Source organism: Misgurnus anguillicaudatus, chromosome 3 (assembly GCF_027580225.2).
Source record: "Misgurnus anguillicaudatus chromosome 3, ASM2758022v2, whole genome shotgun sequence".
Lineage (NCBI taxonomy): Eukaryota > Metazoa > Chordata > Actinopteri > Cypriniformes > Cobitidae > Misgurnus > Misgurnus anguillicaudatus.
The window spans coordinates 45,377,495-45,398,444 of NC_073339.2; the positions used below are offsets into that span (position 1 = coordinate 45,377,495).

The following is a 20,950-nucleotide window of genomic DNA, read 5'->3' on the forward strand; positions in this document are numbered from 1 at the left end:
GAGCCCAGATCTCGCATTACACTACTAGCGGCAACCCAAAACATTGCCAAATGTAACCGGTATTTAATGTGGTCTGGATCATATTTTCTTTTCATTTGCATAGTTGTGACGATGCTTTTCAAGTATGAGGGCATGCCACACAATCTGTCCATGCTGGCATCTGCCAAAGTAACAGATGAACTTCCTCCAGTGAAAAGTTTAAGACGGATGAGCTTCAATATTTTATTTTAAAGCTGATAAGTCAATTAATTTTGTATACTAATGAGCCATTGCAATAGACCAATGGTTCTCAAACTGGCGGGCACAAGTGTCAGGGGAGCACAGCAGTATATCATAAAAAATACATATATACATTTTTTGTTTAAAAAAAAATAGATTTTTTAATGTCATGCATTTTCTTTGGGGGGTGCACGAAGGGATGGGCACTACAAAATGGGGGGCATGTTGAAAAGTTTGAGAACCACTGTTAAAGATAAACCTGTATTTTGATACATGGTATCTTAGTGCCTTCTTATACCAGTTGGTTTCACATAATGGGTTATGCTATTTAAACAGCACACCCTGGTTGACTTTTCTGTTTTCCCATAAATATATATGAGATATCGTTTATTCTGATTTATTTTATTAGTTGGTCTGCACGTTGTACTATTTTAGTGGTGTAACAGAGCACAACATTGCAATACGTGCACTCAATTTAGACTTTTATTTACAGATTAATTGGCACCACATAAAAGGCACACAAACATAGAAATGTTAAGATATGTACAAATATACAGAATAAATAACTCTCATCTACACTGGTACAAAATAAAGCTATGGTGCTCTTCCACACAATAAAACATTTCAAGGCTTGACACAGTAATTTGTGTGCATATTTTTCTCTATATACATATACATATATATTTTCGTCTCTCTAGTCCTGTCAGAAAATGAAGATAAAACACCCTGCGTAACTGTCATGCCGAAAGAAAGAGTTGGAAATTATTTGCGGATTCAAAAGGAACCTTTAAACAACATTGTTATACGAACCAGAAGCTACACTACGTGGGTATTCGAGAGAAAAATGGTAAAGTCTGTGCTGCCTCACAACAACTGATTGTCATCAACCACCTTTAAATGGTATTTTAAGTAGTGCAATTCTTTTCCATTTCCCAACAGGATGCCCAACAGAGTTTCTGCTCATATCAGAGCCAGAGGCGCTAATGAGCAAACGGCTTTGTATGATCTCATTTTCGAACAAAAACCCAGGTGAGGGGCCGATTTCAGGCACAATAAACGGGCCACGGCGGCAGCTCGTAAAGTCTGACCTCAGGGTCGAAACATTACCCATCTGACTTGCTCCTAGCTGTTGCAGACGTTTTAACATTTAATGAGCGAAAAACTGTGTTGGGCATATAAACATCAAAACCTAATAAATCAGGGAATGTTAACTAGTTCTAAAAGAAAAAAAAAAGAAAAGTCTTTCATTGCTACAAGTAAACATAGCTTTACATATCTGTCCCATAAAGACAGATAGAAATGTGAAGTGCATCTATGATCATCTTTTCTATCAGGTATGAAACAAACAAACAAAAAATGCAGTAAGTACATTGCACAACAAATGTTCTGTTATCATGAACACGAGCAAAGCCAACGTCATCCAAAGATAAAAATATTACCCCAGTAAATTCTGAATTGTTTTTCAATGCATCAATGTAATCCATCTTTTGCCATGTCCAACAGGATACAGGCTATAACGTTTGTCCACCTTACATGATTGTAATGTACAAATCACCTCCAATATTGTTGCATTATTTTTCTTTCAGGCTAAGAATGAACTGTGAAGGCACTTGCAGTATCGTGTGTCAACTTCGTTTATGTTTACAGTGTACTCAGTTGAAAGTCGTTTGATGCTCCAAGACTTCTAAATAGTCTGGTTCAGCATGTAAGTTGGCTTTGAGTTCAAAGTACTCATTTTTAGTCTGTTCCACCATGACTTTTCGAGGCCTCGTGTAAACCAGCGTCTCCATTAGTTTAAGCTCTTTGTGATGGTTAGGGACTTGCATGTCCACAGTGGGTTGAAGATGCGGTATATTTTTCCTGAGATATTCTGTGAGGCTGAGCTGCTGGAGCTCTCGTTCCCTTTCCAAGATATTCTTGTACAAGGAGCTGGCATCTCCCAAGCCCACGAAATCAGGGTAATCTGTAACGGCCCTGAACTTTACGTTGGGTCCCGTGAGGAGCGAATCGCTTTCCTTGTCGAGGATGCTATGGCAAATATGCTTAGATTTCTCTGCATCGTACTCCTCTTGCTCATACTCTTTGTGCTGAGAACAGTAATTAGGGTTCCTGCAGACCTGAACAATTGGGCTACGGGCAGGTTCGTCATACATGCCAGTTTCTTGCCTTTCAGTGACGTGGTGGGTGGTCTTCTGGCCATACATGCTGTAATGCAGGTGGATAGGACTGGTCTCGCGGGGCTGTTCCTCGGCCTGTTTCTTCTTGGCCTGCCTTCGCCGACGATGCAGCACAAACACTACAATCCCAGCAGAACAGAAGATGACAATCAGGAGAAGCATGAGAAGACAAAGGATGAGCACAGACAGTGGCACCGCATCAGTCAAAGACCGAAAGAAACTGCTGGTTCCGCTTTCTGGTGCGGCTGTGACTGGAACACCATTCTCCATCATGCCGGGAAGGGAATTATAGGTGACCAAACCAGGACAGAGAACATCGTGCTTGATGTTTCTGACCTCGGCAGTAGAAAGCTTTCTAGGAGTGTGGCATAAGATGGAACCCACCACAGTGTCCTTGCTGAGCTTTTCCACCCACTGTTTGAGGCTGACTAAGTCACAACTGCAATCCCAGGGGTTGTCCTCGAGGTAAATCTGCTCCAAATAATTGAGCTGCTCCAACACATTGCTGACTGGCAGGTGCATGAAAACATTTTTCCGTAGGTTCAATTTCAACAGGGGCACATTCCGAAAGATCTGGGCAGGGAGGGCGTTGAGTAGATTGTTGTTCAGGAAAAGAAGCTTCAGATTTGTCAAAGGGTTAAATGACCCTGCCTCAATCTCTCTGATCAAATTGTACTCCAAATACAAGTATTCCAGGTTATGAAGGCCAAGAAACATTGTCGAGGAAATCCTCTCTATTCTGTTCCCATTGAGGTACAGCTTTCTCAGATTGCTCAAACTTAGAAAAGTCTCATTGTCTATGTAGTCTATTTGGTTGTTTGCTAAATTGAGCAATTCCAAACTGTCATACGTCACAAAATCATATTTCAAAAGTCTATGTATCATATTCCCTGTTAAAACAAGTTTGGTGGGGCTTTGTTCGAGAATCCCTAGATCAGATATCCTTTGTATGCCACGGTCCTCGCAGTGCATTAAATAACCTGCGCTTGGGTGACTGTGACAGGAGCATGCTGGCATGCAAAATGTCCCTAGGCCATTCGCAGGTGTGGGGAATCTTGCATCATCTTTTGCTTTAGGGATCTGAACCACCTTGGTGGATGGAGTGACAACCATGTCTAGTGACTTTGAGGGTTCCTCAAGGTTGATGCCAATGTGGGAAGGGCAAAGCACATCCTTTTTCACCTTGGCCAATGAGGTGCCCTTAAGAAGATCGGGACTGCTGCAAATCACCTCGCCAATGGATGACTGTGCTCGCATGTTCTCGATCCAAACCTTTAAATGTAAGATTTCACAATCGCACACCCAGGCATTGTCCTCCAGCAAGAGCTCCATAATCCGACCAATGTGCTCCAGGAAACCTACGTAGGGCAGCGTCTGCAGTTTGTTTCCTCGCAGGTCCAAATGGGTCAGAGGCACAAAGCGGAAAATGTTGCCGGGAAGGAACTTGATGGAGTTGTCATTAAGTATCAGAACTTTAAGTCGGACGAGCTTGCTGAATGCTCCAGGCTCCACAACCTGGATGAAGTTTGTGTCGGCCTGAAGGTATTCCAAATTCACTAAGCCATGAAATGTGTCCTCCTTCAACATGACAAGGAAATTGCTATTGATGTGGAGCTTTCTCAGAGACCCCAGTGAACTGAAGACCCCGGGTTCCAGCTCTTGTATGCTGTTGGCACCTAGATGCAAGGTGACAGCGTTTTGGAAAGCATCCATATTCTCTGCATTTAACTCCACCAGGTCGTTCTTGTACAGGTTTAGATGGAAAGGTATATCTGCTGGCACCTGCACCTCAGAGATTTTGCTTATGTTTTTCTCCTCACAGTTTATGTATAACAGTCCATCTTTGTCTTCACAGGTACAGAGCGATTTACAAGCTCCACCATATGATACCCTCGATTCGGTGTCTCCAGAACAAGCAACAGCAAATAAACAGCAAATAAAAACGATCCCAGTCAGCATTTTGTCTCGTATCTAAGAAAACAAGAAGGGGAGAGAAAGAAATACAATTACTGAGTGTGGGAAAAACACCACTAAAGTGTGGGAATTGTTGAAAAAAAGCATATTGAATGTAATGAACAAAAACAACATACTGCAAGATTTTAAATCTTGTTACCTGTCGTACACTAAAATTTAATAACATTTGCTTTTCTATAATCTGTTGCTAAGTACACATTTTCATGAATTACTGCTAATAAAATTGTATTGCTAACTTGTTTACTTATGCATTCAGGCAGTAAGTGGGACCCCTGAGCATTATATCTAACAAAACATTAATCTGAAATCAACATACACTGTAAAATGCAGTACATGATAGGGTGAGTTCAGGTAGACTGCAACACATTTTGACATTGAGAAGACCTGAACACAGCCTATATTTCTAAGGGACCGCTAATAATGATCCCATTTACATTGCAAAAAATGACTTTACAACTTTTAAATACAAAAAAAAAAAAATACAAAAAACGTATTTTTGTCTTGTTTTCAGTACAAATATCGATTTTTTTATACCAAGACTAATTGTCTTGATAAGTAAAATGACCCTAAGAAAATAAGACTAGGTTTTAGACAACAACAAAAAAAGAATATATATACAATTTAAGTGAATTTATGCTTAAAACAAGAACAAATTGTCAATGGGGTAAGAACATTTTTCTTATTTTTTTTTTCTTTAATTAAGTGTTTAAGAAAAAAGTTAACTTATTTCAAGATTTTTTTTCCTGCCCCATTTCAATTTTATTTATTTTTTTATTTTTTTGCTTCTCTTTGGCACAAATTAACGTACATGTGATATTGTTTGTCTAAAATTAAGACTTTTTTCTTAGTATTAGTATAATTGAAGAAATTCTTATTAATTTCAATTTAAAGAAACTATTTATAGCATATGACGCAAAACATTCAACAGATGTTCCAACCAGCCTTTACTGGATGGATCCATGCATACATTTCACACTGACAGTAAATTAGAGACAAATTGACTTATGTAAAATGGCTTAACTTGATAAACACTGTCTTGCAGTAGATGAGATTTCTCTATGCATAAGGTTTTTATTGACCTTGCTAACTCTAACATCTGGACACACCTACTCTATAATTCTCTCATTATGCCTAATTAACTAATTATGTATTCATGTATATTTAATTTAAGTGCAATTTAGAAACAGAATTTTTGTAGCTCAATTGACAGAGCCTTGCATTGCTCTGCAAAGGTCATAAGTTCGATCCCAACGAACATGCATACTGATAAGTCACTTTGGATGAATATGGATTTCAATGGATAGTTCACCCAAAAATGAAAATTCTGTCATGATTTTGTAGTCCTCAACCTAAATGCATTTTAAGACAAAAATTGATGAACACAAAAGAAGATATTTCGAGGAATGATGCAAGCAGTGCTGGTTTAACCATTGACTTCCATACTAGAAAAACAAATAGTATTACAAGTATTGTGATAAATGATGAAGAAGAAATTTTGATAAATGATGTTAAGCACACAGTTGACGGCATCCATTGAATTCTATCGTATTTGTTTTTCCTACTATGGAAGTCAATGGTTACAATCTGCTGTGTGCTTATCATATTCATCAAGATATCTTCTTTTGTGTTCATCAGAAAAATAAATGCATACATTTAGGCCTTTATTCAGTCACCCGAAGTGCATTCAAGCTATACGTTTCATCACCTCCTGCATTCCCTTGAATTCAAATCAATGCCAAACCAATGAAATTCCTCTAGGCCAACATTATCTGTGCTGCCCACATTAATTTTATAGCTCTGTAGTCGAACCATTTGTCAACATTGACTCATGCGGTTCTATTTTTAAGCCTCGTAAAGAAGTTTAGGAGACACATCCGAATCAAAGTATGAACGAAACAACTAAGAACTCCATTAAGGTTATGAAAGAGCAACCTCTAAGCAATAACAGCTCCCTCTGGGTGACCATACATTACCACTGCCAGTAAACAACCACACTCTCGTCTCTTTTATAATGTCATTTAAACTCAACATAATACGGCTCCGTCCGACTTTACGGAAACATAAAACACTGCCGAGTCCCCGTGAAACCGTTAAGACTGAGATGCTTCACGACTGTATTGACACAAACTCAAACGCTGAAAGGTCCGGCGTGCCACACGACGGCCACAGACTGTGAGCGCTGACAGCTCTGAACAAACACAGCGTGAGAAGATGACAAAGACGTTTTTTGTTTGTACTCTCGGGGATGCCGGTATAGAACGGCAGTGGGGGGCATAAATAAAATTAGATTAAAAGAATACAAGAAAAAAACTGAGGAGAAAAACGAGTGCCCGAGTGTCACGCTGGATGACAGGGCGAAGAAAAAAAAAAACAGTTCCTATTTATAGCAAGCAGTGTGTGTGTCTGACAGTGAGGAGAGAATTTGTGCTCCATTAGGAGCAAGTGAAGCCTACATATTGTGCTCTCATGCATTTTAGTAGGTTTTAATCTCTACCAACTTAACTATACGTTCACACTCGCATGCACCTCCAGTATATACACTTAAAAGCACGTGTGTGTATACATAGCGTATCGGCCAGACTTCCCTTGATGCAGCGCCCACATCTCCTGGCTTCACTTCAAACACTGTCCTGATGTAAAGCTGACTTTTCTTTGTCTTTTATCCCTGGCTTGATAGCCTGAAGGATAGACCATCTCTTAGAAACATATCTCTGAAACACAAACGGATATAAATGTCACCCATGAATCTCTCCAAGAGTTTTCGAGTGATTGCAAAACTGCTCAGATTTGTTGGTATGCTTTCATTATTATTGCCGTTTTATTTTAAGTGTTTTGCTATCATCTACGAGTAATAGTAAAGCACTGTACTGTATTTAAATTAAGTTATTTAAACTTTTTTTATCTACGCAGCCAATGGTGTAAAATTGTCCCATCTACCTTTCAGTCTGCCGCCATGTTGATTTTAAACCGCGGGTTTGTGAGTGATGGACGTCCAGAGCGTGCGCCTTATTGATTTGCATCAGGATGCCGGTCATTCAGCCACCAAAACACAGAAAATACATCATTTTATAAATTTCTTCAGGACAAAGAACCTCAGTAATAATGGATTGTTAAAATGAGAAGACGATTTAAATTTGAGAGAAGAGCAGTGCAAAATGTACATAAAATATGTTTTGTTATTAGCCTGTTGGCTAATCATTATTTTCTAATGTTGTAAGCATGTTAACTTTTCTTTAAAACACTAATATAGTCCTATAACTAAGTACATTTGTCCAATTCGTACAGATTTCAAAAAACGAAGGGCATGAATACGTTAAAAAATGGGGTTTTACCTCTTACAAAAATTAACCATGTTTTTTTGTGGTAAAAGTGTAGTAACCATGTTTATTTTTTTTGGTGTATTGATTCTATCAGCAAAATCATGGTTTTACTACAGTTACCATGGTATAAATATGGTATTTGAAAACCAGGGTTGTCAAAACCATGGATATTTTGGGGTTACCATGCTTTACTACAGTAACCATGTTTTTTTTTTTTTTTTTTGTAGTAATAAATCCATGTTAATTTTTACGGAGCCCCTAAAGGCACATGGAGCAAAAATTAAATAAAGTTTAGTTTCGCGTGCTCACGTGAAACTTTCACATGCGCACGCACAAAAGTTTCACGTGAGCACGCAAAACTAAACAAAAAAAAAATATGCACATGAAGGTTTCGCGTGAGCACATGAAACAAAACTTTAGATTTTTTTACTTCAATGTCACCTTAGGGGCTCGGTAAATGTTCGTAAGGGGAACTATCATGTAAATAGTAAATTGTTATCAATTATTAAATCAATGTTCATGTCTTGACACAACAGAGAAAATACATTGGGCATACTCCTATGTACCTACAATACAAACTGGAGATTTATACTTAGTTGTTGTCATAAAAGATTTTATTGATGCACCATAGTAGTGTTAAAGTAAACTTGCTTACAACATGAGAAATTAGCGATTAGCCAATAGGCTAATCCCTAATGACAATTAACCATGGTTTTACTACAGTTAAAACAAAAAACCCTTGGTTACTGTAGTAAAACCATGATAATTACAAAATAACCATGGTTTTGCTAATAGTAATCAATACACCAAAAAACAACATGGTTACTACATTTTTACCACAATAAAACCATGGATAATTTTCGTGAGTGATATCTAAAACAGATATTATGTACACAATGCACTGCTATTATCTCAAAAATAGGTCATAAGCTATGTCCCTTCTACGGTAATTTTAACAATCCATGTTTTCTGAAGTTCTGTCCTGTGAAAATGTGGGTTAAGTTTGGGTGTTTTGATGGCTGAATGATTAGCATCCTGATACAAAACAATAGGTTTAAAGTGCACGCTCTTGACGTCCATCCTTCACAGCCTCAGTTTGAAATCAACATGGCGGCAGACTAAATAAAACGTATTTAGGGGCTGAGGGCCACCCTTATATGTTATCATGGATCCCATCATTCTATCAGCGAAAAAGTGCATTTTAAAGTGCCTTGCTGAATTACCCCCGGAGATGTCTCTGTAAACTAAAAGGATCTCTCATAAAATTCTTCAAAGGCCAAATTAACTGAGCTATGCTACCCAAATTCATTTAACAGCTATTTACTCTTACTGTATGACACCAATTGTCTCATTTGCGGTATTATTCGGAACAAATGCGAACTATGTAAAGTCTCCGAAAATAAAGTTTCCTAAACCATCCAAAAGCAACCTCAGAGAAATGCAGTTTTCCTCTGGGACGCAAAATCCTATTTGGCCTAAATAGGAAACAAACTGAGAGGCTCGGTATGGCCTCCTTAAAGTTTAAGTCACTTACAAGCCTAGTAACTCGGTTGGTATGATAGTCAGTGCCACTTCTGCCCCCATTACCAAGTCCACGTCCATGCATTTGGCGGATGCTTTTATCCAAAGTGCCTTACGGTGCGTTTAAGCTCCCTGTGAATTGAACCTATGACCTTGGAGTTGCAAACACCATGCTTATCATGTTAAGCTACAGGACAGCAGGTGTTATAAACAGAGAGACAGCCAGAAGAGGTCTATCAAATGTGCCATCTCATGAGACTTTGTGTATAAATAATATATATGCAAAGTTTCCCATTGATGTGGCTGTTATGCATGCAAGAGCAGAAAGGGAAGGCTTATCATCTTGTCAACACATCAGCAAATGCATTATGATACTGCATGTCATATTATGTGTCAAATAAATACAAAATACAATAAAGCAAAGAAATATAATAAAACTTGTTGGACTCCGGGGTATTTCGTATTGTATGACTGCGGCAAACTTGTTTGTATCTGAGCTCCTGACCAGGAATTATATTGTTTACTGCTTGCCTCCCTTATCTTATCTCAGCATCACAATGCAGTGCCTTTGTTTTGAGGCAATACATAAAGGCCCCATATGTGCTGTTTATACTGCAATACTGAACCCCGATTGCCTGCAAACCTACAGTACTGTAAATATATCCATGCAGTTGCCAGGAAGGAAGAATCCAGCCTAAGACCACGTTTGCGAAGTGTATAAAGGTAGAAGCATAACACCACGGGTCATTTTGGATCTCATTTGCATCTAAGTAGAAACTCATGTTGCCTCTAACAGCTCTCGTGGTACAACGCTAACCTTTTTCGAAAGGGAAATTATACGTATTTGATCTAGTCCTTAGGGAACTATTGTTTGTAGACAGCGGGCATTGTCTTGCTTGAGCAGGTTGAGAAAATGGCCACTCACTAAGACACCGCACTAGGGGCTGGTCATTCATTATTTATCTTATCAGTAATGAAATGCCACAACAACAAGGTTGGCGAATGAAGTGTGGCGATCAATGACTGCGGCCCTGTCACATCCGACCGAATAAACAGCTAAACGACAACTGCAAAGTCATCCCGTCATCTGCATAACCGGCTTAGGGATATGCCATATAAAGGACAAGTACAACTTTAATTTTCCCAGTCTTTCACATGCATTGTTTGGTGTTGCATGTTTTTGCGGAATTGGTGTCAACCAATTCAGTCCTCCAGCTTTGAATATGACAAAGCTGGCATTTTTATAGGAATACAAGGTTGAGGTTGCAACCTCATTTCAGGTAGAATAATTTAGGCGTAACAAGCTGCCATTTTACTGGTATGTTGGAAATCAGGACATGCAGACCTTGGAACATTTAATATTCACACCCAAGGACTATTTTTATTGCTGTTTTGCAATGCTTTTAGTAGGTGTCTGTCTCCTAATTCAAAGTAAACATTTCATCTGAATTTATGCAGAAAATACCACGTTCTACCTAGCCACTTCCTTGAAATGTGACACATAACCGACTGATCTGGAACGCAAATACAAATAACAATTCTAATGTAAAGCATAGACGGGATCACTGCTGATTGCAATATTTTTATATAAACACTTTGCTGATAAACACTTTTGCCGACTAAGACTCGAGCTTTGTTTTTTTTTTTTAGATTACTGCCAGCTATTTTGGGGTTAGAAAGAACCAATAAATATAAAAACCAAATATTTTTCTTTAAACATGAAGCAGTGTAATTGTCCATGTTTGTGTACAACAGGTTCCAGCTACACAGAATTAATTATCATGGTGCAAACAACAAGATGGATGTCCACATATAAATCCACAAGGTTAATATTACAATCTTCTAAATACTTTACGATAATTTTCACATTTTGTGATACTTCAAATGGTCGTTGCAATCATATGACTTCTATACTCATTGATCTAGCTGTGGATCCTACGCATAGCCTCATATTTGTGAGGAGAACGCAAATGCAAGTGTAAAACATGTCTTTTATCTCCTTGTTGTGGCTAGTAGGGATACAGCTACGGCGAAAATCTTGTGAGATGTGGGTTTAGAGTTAGGTTTGGGGGTAGGATTAGGATGAAAACAGCGGCCATGGCTAGATTGGATACAGCTATGGCCTAAATACCGTGAAATGGTGGATTTAGGGTTAGGTTAGGGGGTTAGGATAAAAACAGTGTTTATTCATTAAGTTTTATATAATTTTGGTGGTTGCTGTTTCCCTTCTAGCCACAACTCCATCTCTTCTCACGTTATGTCTTTTCGGCCATTCATTGTTGAGAATTATTCTCTCTCTTTCACGAGTTAACGTTCATGCCCCGACGCTTCAGTAGTTTTCAGTCAGTTGTTTTGACCCTCCCACTAAGGTACACCTAGTTATTTATCTACTGGGAAAATCTGCAGGCTATCAAAAGTTGTTTGTCTAGATAAATAGCTGTATTCTGCACATTTGACTTCCAAATACCATAATTTTGAGCTTCTGGTACGATCCAATGTGCCGCAGGGATGTTTTTTAGTAGGCAAAAGTAAGTTAGCAATTTACCACTTCCGGATCCATCGTACCAAAGTCAATGTTTTTTTTAATTGGGGTTTTGGTTAAAAGCTGTTAAAAAGATCTTGGGTTAACACAAGGCCAAGATATTTTCTAATTTTCTTCTACGACATAAAACATCACTAATACCTCCACTTGTTTTTAAAGCTTTAACGTGTCTTTAACTCTTTTACGCCAGCGTTTAAAAAAAGTTGCCAGACAACAATATATCAATTAAAAAAAAGTTTCATCCTATCTTTATTTGTTCTTTTTTCATCACCTCTCAAATATGGTTAGGTTTCTTTAAAAATACAAAATTTTGAGCCAAAAGGTGGAATAATTGCCTTTTTTGTAAAGGACTTTTGTTAGAGATCAGATTCGGAACGACTACCAAAACATACACAGAGTTTAAAATTAATTAAATTAGTTTTTACTTCAGTTTTTTATTAATTGGTTAAGATTATCTAGTGGATAATAGCGGAATTACAGATAATCGTAAAAACTCATCAGGAAAGCGTCATTGGCAGGAAAAAATTTTCTCTTAATTGACGCGATAACTCGTGAATGGCGGGAGAGAAAGAGTTAAAAGAGTGGCTGCTAACAAGTTGCTGCATAGGACTACAGACGCTGTTGGGAACTTTAAAGATTATCACGCACCAAGATCTTAAAAACAATGCAACATGGGCACAATTTCCAACAGACATTCATCCGAAGAGTATTTTCTTATCAGGAAACATGTTTTAAATGCGTTTATTAAAGTAAAAAATAAAACTTGGTGGTGATGACGATGAACTCGAACGATTGTGTTGTAGGTTAGCTAATAAATGCATTTAGAAAATTCACTAAATTATCTTGTTGGACAAAACATACAAGTGTCTTTTGTTAAATACAGAGCTTATTTTTTAGGCCAATCCAAAAGTCTATGGCAAAAGTGAATAGGCTTTTTGGTAAGGTAACCAACATCCCACTAACTTCCGGGGTGGCCTTCAAACATATTTCATCCCTGCGGCACTTTATTACTATCGGCATAAACATTTATTATTTTAATCATATTTTTAAAAAAACAAATCTTCTCATTTCATCTGCCATCTAAGATGGTCACTATGCATCATGGGATTGCCGTGAAGAATGTGTGCAATACTAGCAAACAGATTTAGCTAAAACAAGGGAGCTAAACAAGCTAAAATGTCCGGCTACATTATTTGTACATGAAGCATAAAGATAATGTTGGAAAATAAAAATACATTATCCAAAAATGTACTCATCCTAATGCCATCCCAGATGTTTGTGACTTTATTTCTTCAGCTGAATACAATCAGGATTGGTTTTTGCATGTCTTGTGATGAAACACACATATGACAAGTCACGAAGCGTGCGAGAACAAATCAGAATATGACAACTAGTCACGAAGCATGCAAGAACCAATCAGAATTTACCTTATCAATGCCATATTTGAAACCATGCTGATTCGATTGTTAAGAAAAATACAAGATGCATTGATTGTTAAATAACATAAAATATTATGCATAATCTTTTAAAATCGTGCAGCATCAATTCGCTTTACAAGACATGTATTTATTTTTTATTACTGGACACAACACATCAGCCCTGTCTTCTGAAATCATATGTATAAATGTGTTTGTTATAACTAGGAGTAATAAACATGTAATTTCACCGCTCTGCGTTCTCTTCCAAATGTTTTGCTAATCAAATCTGCCACAATTAATTCAGGAGAATTAGCGGTTAGATCTACCGGATGAAACCAAATATGTTGTGAAAAACAGACATCTGCACGCAGCAGATGCACCTCTCTCTGCAAATCAACATCACAACAGGACATTCTTCTCACTTTTTCTGTTCCCCGTATGATTTTTCCCATCACTGCAGTTTATTCCAACAGAACCCGACTCTGTAATTCTCTGTGAAGCAGACATCGCTGTTACTATTGCTCCCATATTTACAGTTAGCAAATTCAACCCCCCGAGTCTTACATTTTGGCATTTAACTCACACCGCACTATTTCGGCTTCAAACACGAATGATCCCTCAGATCGTGTGGCTTGTTAAGGAAAGCTCGGCTAATATTTTATAAGCGGTGGTAAAGATAAAACAGGTGGGAAAATCCCATAGACATAAAAAAGAAGAGACTCTATGCTTATTATATCTAGGGACCGAAAAATCGAACTGACAAGGAAGGTGGCTTATCTGAAAGTATGTTTTACATGAGCAAGCATCCTTCATATTCCCAAAACATAATTTTGATTCAATCTTTCTGTAGGGTCCAATACAGTGTTAGCTTACAAATAAAAGATATAAATAATACATGACTTAAACGTTTGCATAATTGCTTTGGTTACTGAAGCAAATGAAATGATGACAGTGGCGGCTCTGACAGAGCTGACTTATCCTAAAAATAAAATGATATAGTGCTCTACTTCCAGATGAATCGCAAGAGCCTTTACATCATTCAGCTCTGCGCATTTGCCCCAAGCACACAAAACGACTGTAACTAATGAGATAAAAGCAGAAGGTATAACAGTGATCGAATCATTTAATAAAACAATCACTTTCAACAGCCTCGTCACGGTCTGTACTTCAATCTATTTACTTTAAAAACTTTATGCATTAACAAAGTCACAAATTCTTGTATGACACTAGCATGCAAATGCAACATTATTAACATATTTTACTCTTTCAACGTCTCAATAGCCAACTTTAACTTTCTCATGTTTTTTACTAGGAAAAAGTAAACTACAACACAGTTTATTCCTAAAACCAAACCAAACCCCACTTCCCAACCCTGCAGTAATGCTATTTGTGTTGCATTTCACATAGTCTGACATTTTTGATCACAGCAAAGCACAAAATCATGATAGCATGCGTATGCTGTGGCATACTTTGCATATTTATACAGCGGGGCTGTTAAATGCATAATACTAATTGGTTGAGAAGTAATCCAGAGGTATGCATTATAAACGCTGGTATGAGCGTAATAATTGACTCCAGGCCTTTGAATTATTTGAAAATAATGCACCACTTCGCCACATGCTGCATCACCATTTTGGGTGTGCATTATTTTCAAATAATTCAACGGCTCGTCGTCAATCATTTCTTACGTAAAGTGTGAGTCGCCCTCAAAAGTAATGCATTAAGATATCATTTAGATAAGTAACACTCTTATCTCAAGTAGATATTGATGGCTATTTCCCCAATTTGGCCAGACAAAAGGATTTCAGTCTCATCTAGGCTAAATTAATGCGAATGCTCCTGCTGCACAATGTGCGTGCTCTAGAGAAATGCATGTATTTACAAGCCGAACAATTATCTTAGACCAGAGATAGAAGATCAATGATTTAATTTTCTCAGTGTTGTTTTTGATTAGCAGACGTTGTCAGGTACACAGTGATATGCCAACAAAGTTGAAAACTCGTATTACAGTTTGATACATTAATTTTGTGACTACACTCTAAGGAAAAATGTGTTCATTTTTTACACATTTTTTTTGTGTCATGCTTTTAACACATTATGTGCCACTTTGTGTTGATTTTGTGTTAAAATAAAACACAAATTGTGTTAAAGTAACACAACATGCGTTGTTTCAATAATAACACAGAGATGTATAAAAAAATAGCTGTAATTATGCAGCTGGTTGCCAGTAACTTACTGCAGAAGATAAAGAATGTTCATGTAACTTTTATGTAATTTACTGGCAACAGTTTATTCAATGTAAAATCTACAGTAAGTTACTGGCAGCTAGTTGTCTGTAATTTCTACAGAAATTGTTTACAGTGAGCACTGGTGTGTTGTTTTTAACATACTAAAAGTGTGCTTGTGTGTTAAAGTCAGGGAGCTTTGGCCCAAATGGTGACCAAAACTAAATATTATGCCACGGTGTGTTTATTTGTATTTTTTTTATAAATAAGTATTTGTGACCCTGGACCACAAAAGTAGTGATTTTTTTATTTTATTTTTATTTAGATTTATACATAAGTTGAAGGCAAAATAAAAAAGCCTTCCATTGATGTATGGTTTGTTATGGCAATATTTGGTTGAGACACAACTATTTGAAATTTTAGAATGTGAAAATAAAAAATAACACATTACTTATAATAAATATATGTTTGAAATAGTTACGGTAAGATATCAGTGGCGGACTTCTTTTTTCGAAGGCGCACAATGCGATTTTCGTCACAACATGTATGTAGCCCGTCATGTGTGGCTTCGAGTGATCCTTTGTGCATCACGTGTCTTGTCAAAATAAGTGCCTGCTGCAGACGCATCTAAAGGGTTTATGATAAAAGAGACGTTCGCGTTTGCCAGATACCCGCTTAATCTCATACGTAATCAGAGTTTACTGTTAAGGGAGTGTCTACGTGTATTTTGTGAACATGAGCATCTCTTTTATCATAAAAAATTTTGACGCGTGTGCAGCACACTGCAAAAAATTATTTTCAAGAAAAAAAATCTTAGTATTTTTGTCTTGTTTTCAGTAAAAATATCTAAAAATTATTAAATTAAGATGCTTTTTCTTGATGAGCAAAATGACCCAAGAAAATAAGTCTAGTTTAAGACCAAAAATATCAAATGTAAGTGATATTGTGCATAAAACAAGCAAAAAAAATACAAAATCTGCCAATGGGGTAAGCAAAAAATCTTGACAATTTTTCTTTAACACTAAATTCAAGACAAAAAATTTGCTTACCCCATTTGCAGATTTCTTTGCTTGTTTATGCACAAAATCACTTAAATTTGATATTTAAATAAACTAGACTTATTTTCCTGGGTCGCTTCGCTCACCAAGAAAAAGCATCCCAATCCAAGAATTTTTAGATATTTTTTACTGAAAACAAGAAGTTTTTTGAAAAACTTTTTTTTTATGCAGTGCAGGTACTTAGTGTATTTTGACAAAACACATAATGCATGTGGTTAACATGACGCAACAAACCCATATTTTGAAATTACGAACCACACACGACACTCCGAACACATATTTTGAATTTGCACCCCTCAGAAGAGCAGTCACAAGCAGCCACTGCAAAATATCCTAATGATTTTTGCCATAAAATACAATGTATTGTTGGCTATTGCTACAAATAGTGGTCCAGGGTCACTTTTGTTTAACAGTAAATTAATATTATGCACATATTATGAAATGCACAGTTTGACTACATACTGACCCAAATAAAAAACCAATAAATCATTTAAACTTTACATACAGTAGCAATGTGGCAAGTTGCAACAATGCTTGAACTGAACTCTAATTGGTTGAGATTTTAATAAAGTCATACTGAATTATGATTACATTTTCAACACATCACTTCCAAAGAAATCTTAAACAAACATATTAGGTTACACCGGTTTAGTTTGTTCCTCGTCTAGTTTGACTTACTACACAATCCTCAGCCAGTATCATTTTTTTATCAAATGTTTTTTCCAAAGAAAAGTCACTCTAAAAAGGCTGGGTTGTCTTTTACAGACCACACCACTGGGTTAAACATTACCCAAAGCTGGTTGTTGTTACCCAACTATGGGATGAAACAGCCCAACATTGGGTTATTTTTAACCCAGCGGTGTGTTCTGTCCAATATTTACACAACATTTTATAGTGTTGGATGGAGTAGAGCTATAAAAATACTATGAAAAGTAAACGAGAGATCCTTTAGTCTTGGTAGTGAAATGTTTGGGTTTGTATTAAAATATCTGTTTGAACACTTTGGTGTCTTGAGCGCACTTCAAGACATTAGATCACATCAGAGAGTTTAAAGACACATGCAAAGTCAAACGTCTTAGTTGCATTGTGTTTTTTCTTGTCTATATCAGAGCCTTATTTCGAACTAGACCTAGCTAGGTAACAAGACCCAAAAAGGCCTCTCTGCTTTTTTCAGTTCACCCGTGTTGTTTGTGTCAGTGTTGAGCACATAAGCTGACAGCTTTCCATAAAAAGTAGAAAACTACAATGGACTGCAGGTTGCAATGCGCTGCATACCACCATGAGCCCTGGGCATCCAGAACAGGGGATCAGGAGATGGAGAGAAATAAAGTGTAAACTGGGCTTAGGGGCGAAGCGATGAGCGAATCAGTGATGCTCCATTTTACCCAGCACAGTGCAGATGGCTACTTCATTGTGTCTGTGGCACTATAGAGGAAATAATGCACGGGCCCCAGGGAGATGCCACAACACCCACATATAAGAACAGAGTGGAAAGGCGAGACCCCGGTAATGTCATGGTCTCCGAAAGCTGATGACCTCGCCCACTCAATACTGAGTAACGTAGTGTATGAGGTAGAGGCTTCACTGTTCGTAAATTTACTCTCTTTCTCGCTCTCTCTCGAAACCTGTCAGGATTATGAATGTGTGCTGGTCATTCAACCCACAACCAAGAGGAAAAAATATTGTTTGAAGCCTATTTTTAGCATCATTAAGATTTTTATTTTGGATTGTGATGTTGTTTTCATAATGGTTAACAATATGACCTCATATTAGCATAACATTAAGTAAATTACTCATTACTGTCATGCGAACAAAAAACTGATATATTATTTACATTGCAAATACTGTTTTAAATTAACCAAGCCATCATGATTTACTGTAATATAGTTTAAATCTTCCAAGTTACAGTAATGAGAATTTGGCACATTTACTTAATTGTAATGAAAATAATTTTAAATCGTAATGATCCTACAAACAGCTTTACAATGATTAAATCATCAATCATTTACATCTCTGGGACCCAAACATAGAGGCGGTAATTTAGAAATTACTCTCATGGATTCTTTAAATGCTCATCTGGCCCAGTCAAACACCTGCAGGCTAATTTTATTGACGCTTCTACAGTCTTATGCTTCACAAAGCAGACCTGCACTTCCCAGAAATGAAGTCTCTGACATGATCAAACCTGATTATCCAATGAAAAGCAAATTCCTCAAGATATATCTAAATCCATTAAACCCACAACACAATAGTTAAAGAAAAAAACTGTCAACGTGCCATGCCTCACATAATAACCAAATATAAATGCAAACATAAACAGAATGGTTTGAACATTGCAGATCGATTTTAATGCATGTATTTTAAACAGATCTGCATTATCAGCAACGATTTAATGTGGAGAGTACACAGATAAGGACATTTGTGCTGACTTTGCGCTGTCTTAAGACATTAAATTAAGTCTTCTCTCTTCCCCTCTTTCTCTCTCTTTGTGTGTGTGTGTGTGTAGGTATGTTGTGTGAATGTGACTTTGAAGGCTAGCATATGTGCCACCGACGACAAAATTGGTGCTTTCAGTCACATGAGTTTCTTTTACGCGGATAGAATTTGCAGGGGATGAATAAGTAAAATCAACCTTATAAGGTGTCATTGAGGTTTGGCACAGCCTATTGTACCTTTGCATAAGGCGCATTGCTTTCCGACGCCAAAATATAACAGACAATACCTTAGAAACTAAACATATCCCTGTCCAACTGTTTGGAGGAGAAACAAGTGTTGTGCATCTGTAAACTGTACAGTAAAGACATTGTGCCAGCGCTCATGACTCTAACTATTCTATTCTTATCTCAAATATCATTGCAATCTTCATATTTAATGATATAAAATCTACCGCACCGGTAGGTTTTGTACACAGAGGACGTACGCGCACATTCAACATTAATACAATCGTCCAGAGTAGCTACAAAGAAATGTGTTTAAGAGGTACAGACACAAAAGTGCTTAAAATAATGACAATAATCGCATTATTTCGGCTTTGGATATGGCATTCTTACCCAAATTACGCAGCGGAGAAGTCTGTGTATGTATAGTCCACTTGACCAAGTTATTTGTGCTTTTTGAATCAAACAAAACGAGGCAGTTTCGCAGCACACACAGCGCGCCCGGACCCTCTGGACTTCTCAATAGGGTTCCTTGGCACGGAATAACCCACCGCGCAAAAAGACCGCATGGAAAAAGTCCAGGTCCAAGTTGTCCTCAGCTGTCCATTGCGCGATGATTTATTTATCGTCCACTCGTTTATTTTTCAGAAATGTTGCGCCTGCATCTCCGAGAGTCAAGATCACACTCAAGGATAGTCAAGCGACTGGGAATAAAAGTGCGCAATTGAGATTCAGCAGTGGTGATGTCCGGTGCGCGCCTGACCCCCGCGGTTAGAAGGTATAAGCAGGCGCAGACTCCAGTGTCTCCATCTGCCCAGTGAATGAGCTCGTGTGCTGGATCTCCGCTTCACCAGAGCTCCTCCCTCCTTACAGTCAAACGGGCTATCGTGACTCCTTACGGGGAGGAGAGAGAGGAGACGTGAATTTATCTTTGCGCACCCTGGTCATTACTGACTTCTGCGGGTGCGGGTGCGTGAGTGTTAGGTACATTGCCATTCATACAATGTTACGTAATTGACACATTAAAAATTAAATACTTTCCCCCAAATTGGGATTTTAGGTTAAAATCTATAACCTAAACTGTGAGTTATTGAAATCAGTTAATCAAAATCTAATAGGCTATAGAAGAAAGTTTTAAGAGTTTAAAAATAAAAAACACCATGTTCTTTAAAATATTGCTGAAATATTGAGCACTTACTGTATAAAACATGTTAACAAAATATTCCTGTAGCTCAACTACTGCGTTAACAGAGCAAAGGTCATGGGTGTGATTCCCAGGAAACTCACATACTGATAAAATATAGAGTGTTATATACTCATTTAATGTAAAATATAGATTGCGTTCACTGTAAGGCAATTTGGATTAAAGTGTCTGCCAAAAACATAAATGCCAATTGGAGACACTGACTCACCTTTGTACAAAATGTCACATTAATTAAATCTGCTATGAACCTTGGACCCCATGTTTAAAGGAAAGTATATTAATGTTATGTTTAGACAATGAGGTAGCTTACTGATAAGTTTATAATACAATATGTTGTGATTATAGTGACGTTTAAAGGAGCTATATGGCTGTGAAGTGTATCAGAGGGCAAGGTAATACAAAACAGTAATTGCATCCTCATCTGCTTATACAAACACAAACACACTCTCATTTTTTATGACTAACATACCAGCTAGACTGCCAGGGTCACGCAAACCTCTCCATGACTCACAAACTTGTAAATTCTTGTCTTGAATGCTTTACACGTATAAGTGAAACCACAAATTCAACAAATCACGTTTTGAGATAGGCTAATTATATTTAATGATCTCTGATATGTGTTCATTTAACAATAT

At 37.4% G+C, this 20,950-nt stretch overlaps 1 protein-coding gene across 1 annotated transcript; it reads right to left on the minus strand.

The window, feature by feature from the left end:
- Window positions 1–688: 688 nt before the first annotated feature.
- On the minus strand, window positions 689–20,002 carry slitrk6 (SLIT and NTRK-like family, member 6). Its single transcript, XM_055206168.2, has 2 exons — window positions 19,505–20,002; window positions 689–4,367 (listed from the first exon to the last, which is right to left on the minus strand). The coding sequence occupies exon 2, from the start codon at window positions 4,353–4,355 to the stop codon at window positions 1,872–1,874; it is 2,484 nt and encodes an 827-aa protein (XP_055062143.1). The 5' UTR covers window positions 4,356–4,367; window positions 19,505–20,002; the 3' UTR covers window positions 689–1,871.
- Between the last annotated feature and the right edge of the window lie 948 nt (window positions 20,003–20,950).

What these genes read in the sequence shown, in the direction of transcription:
- slitrk6 (XM_055206168.2), bottom strand. Translation starts at nt 4,355, where the DNA reads ATGCTGACTGGGATCGTTTTTATTTGCTGTTTATTTGCTGTTGCTTGT.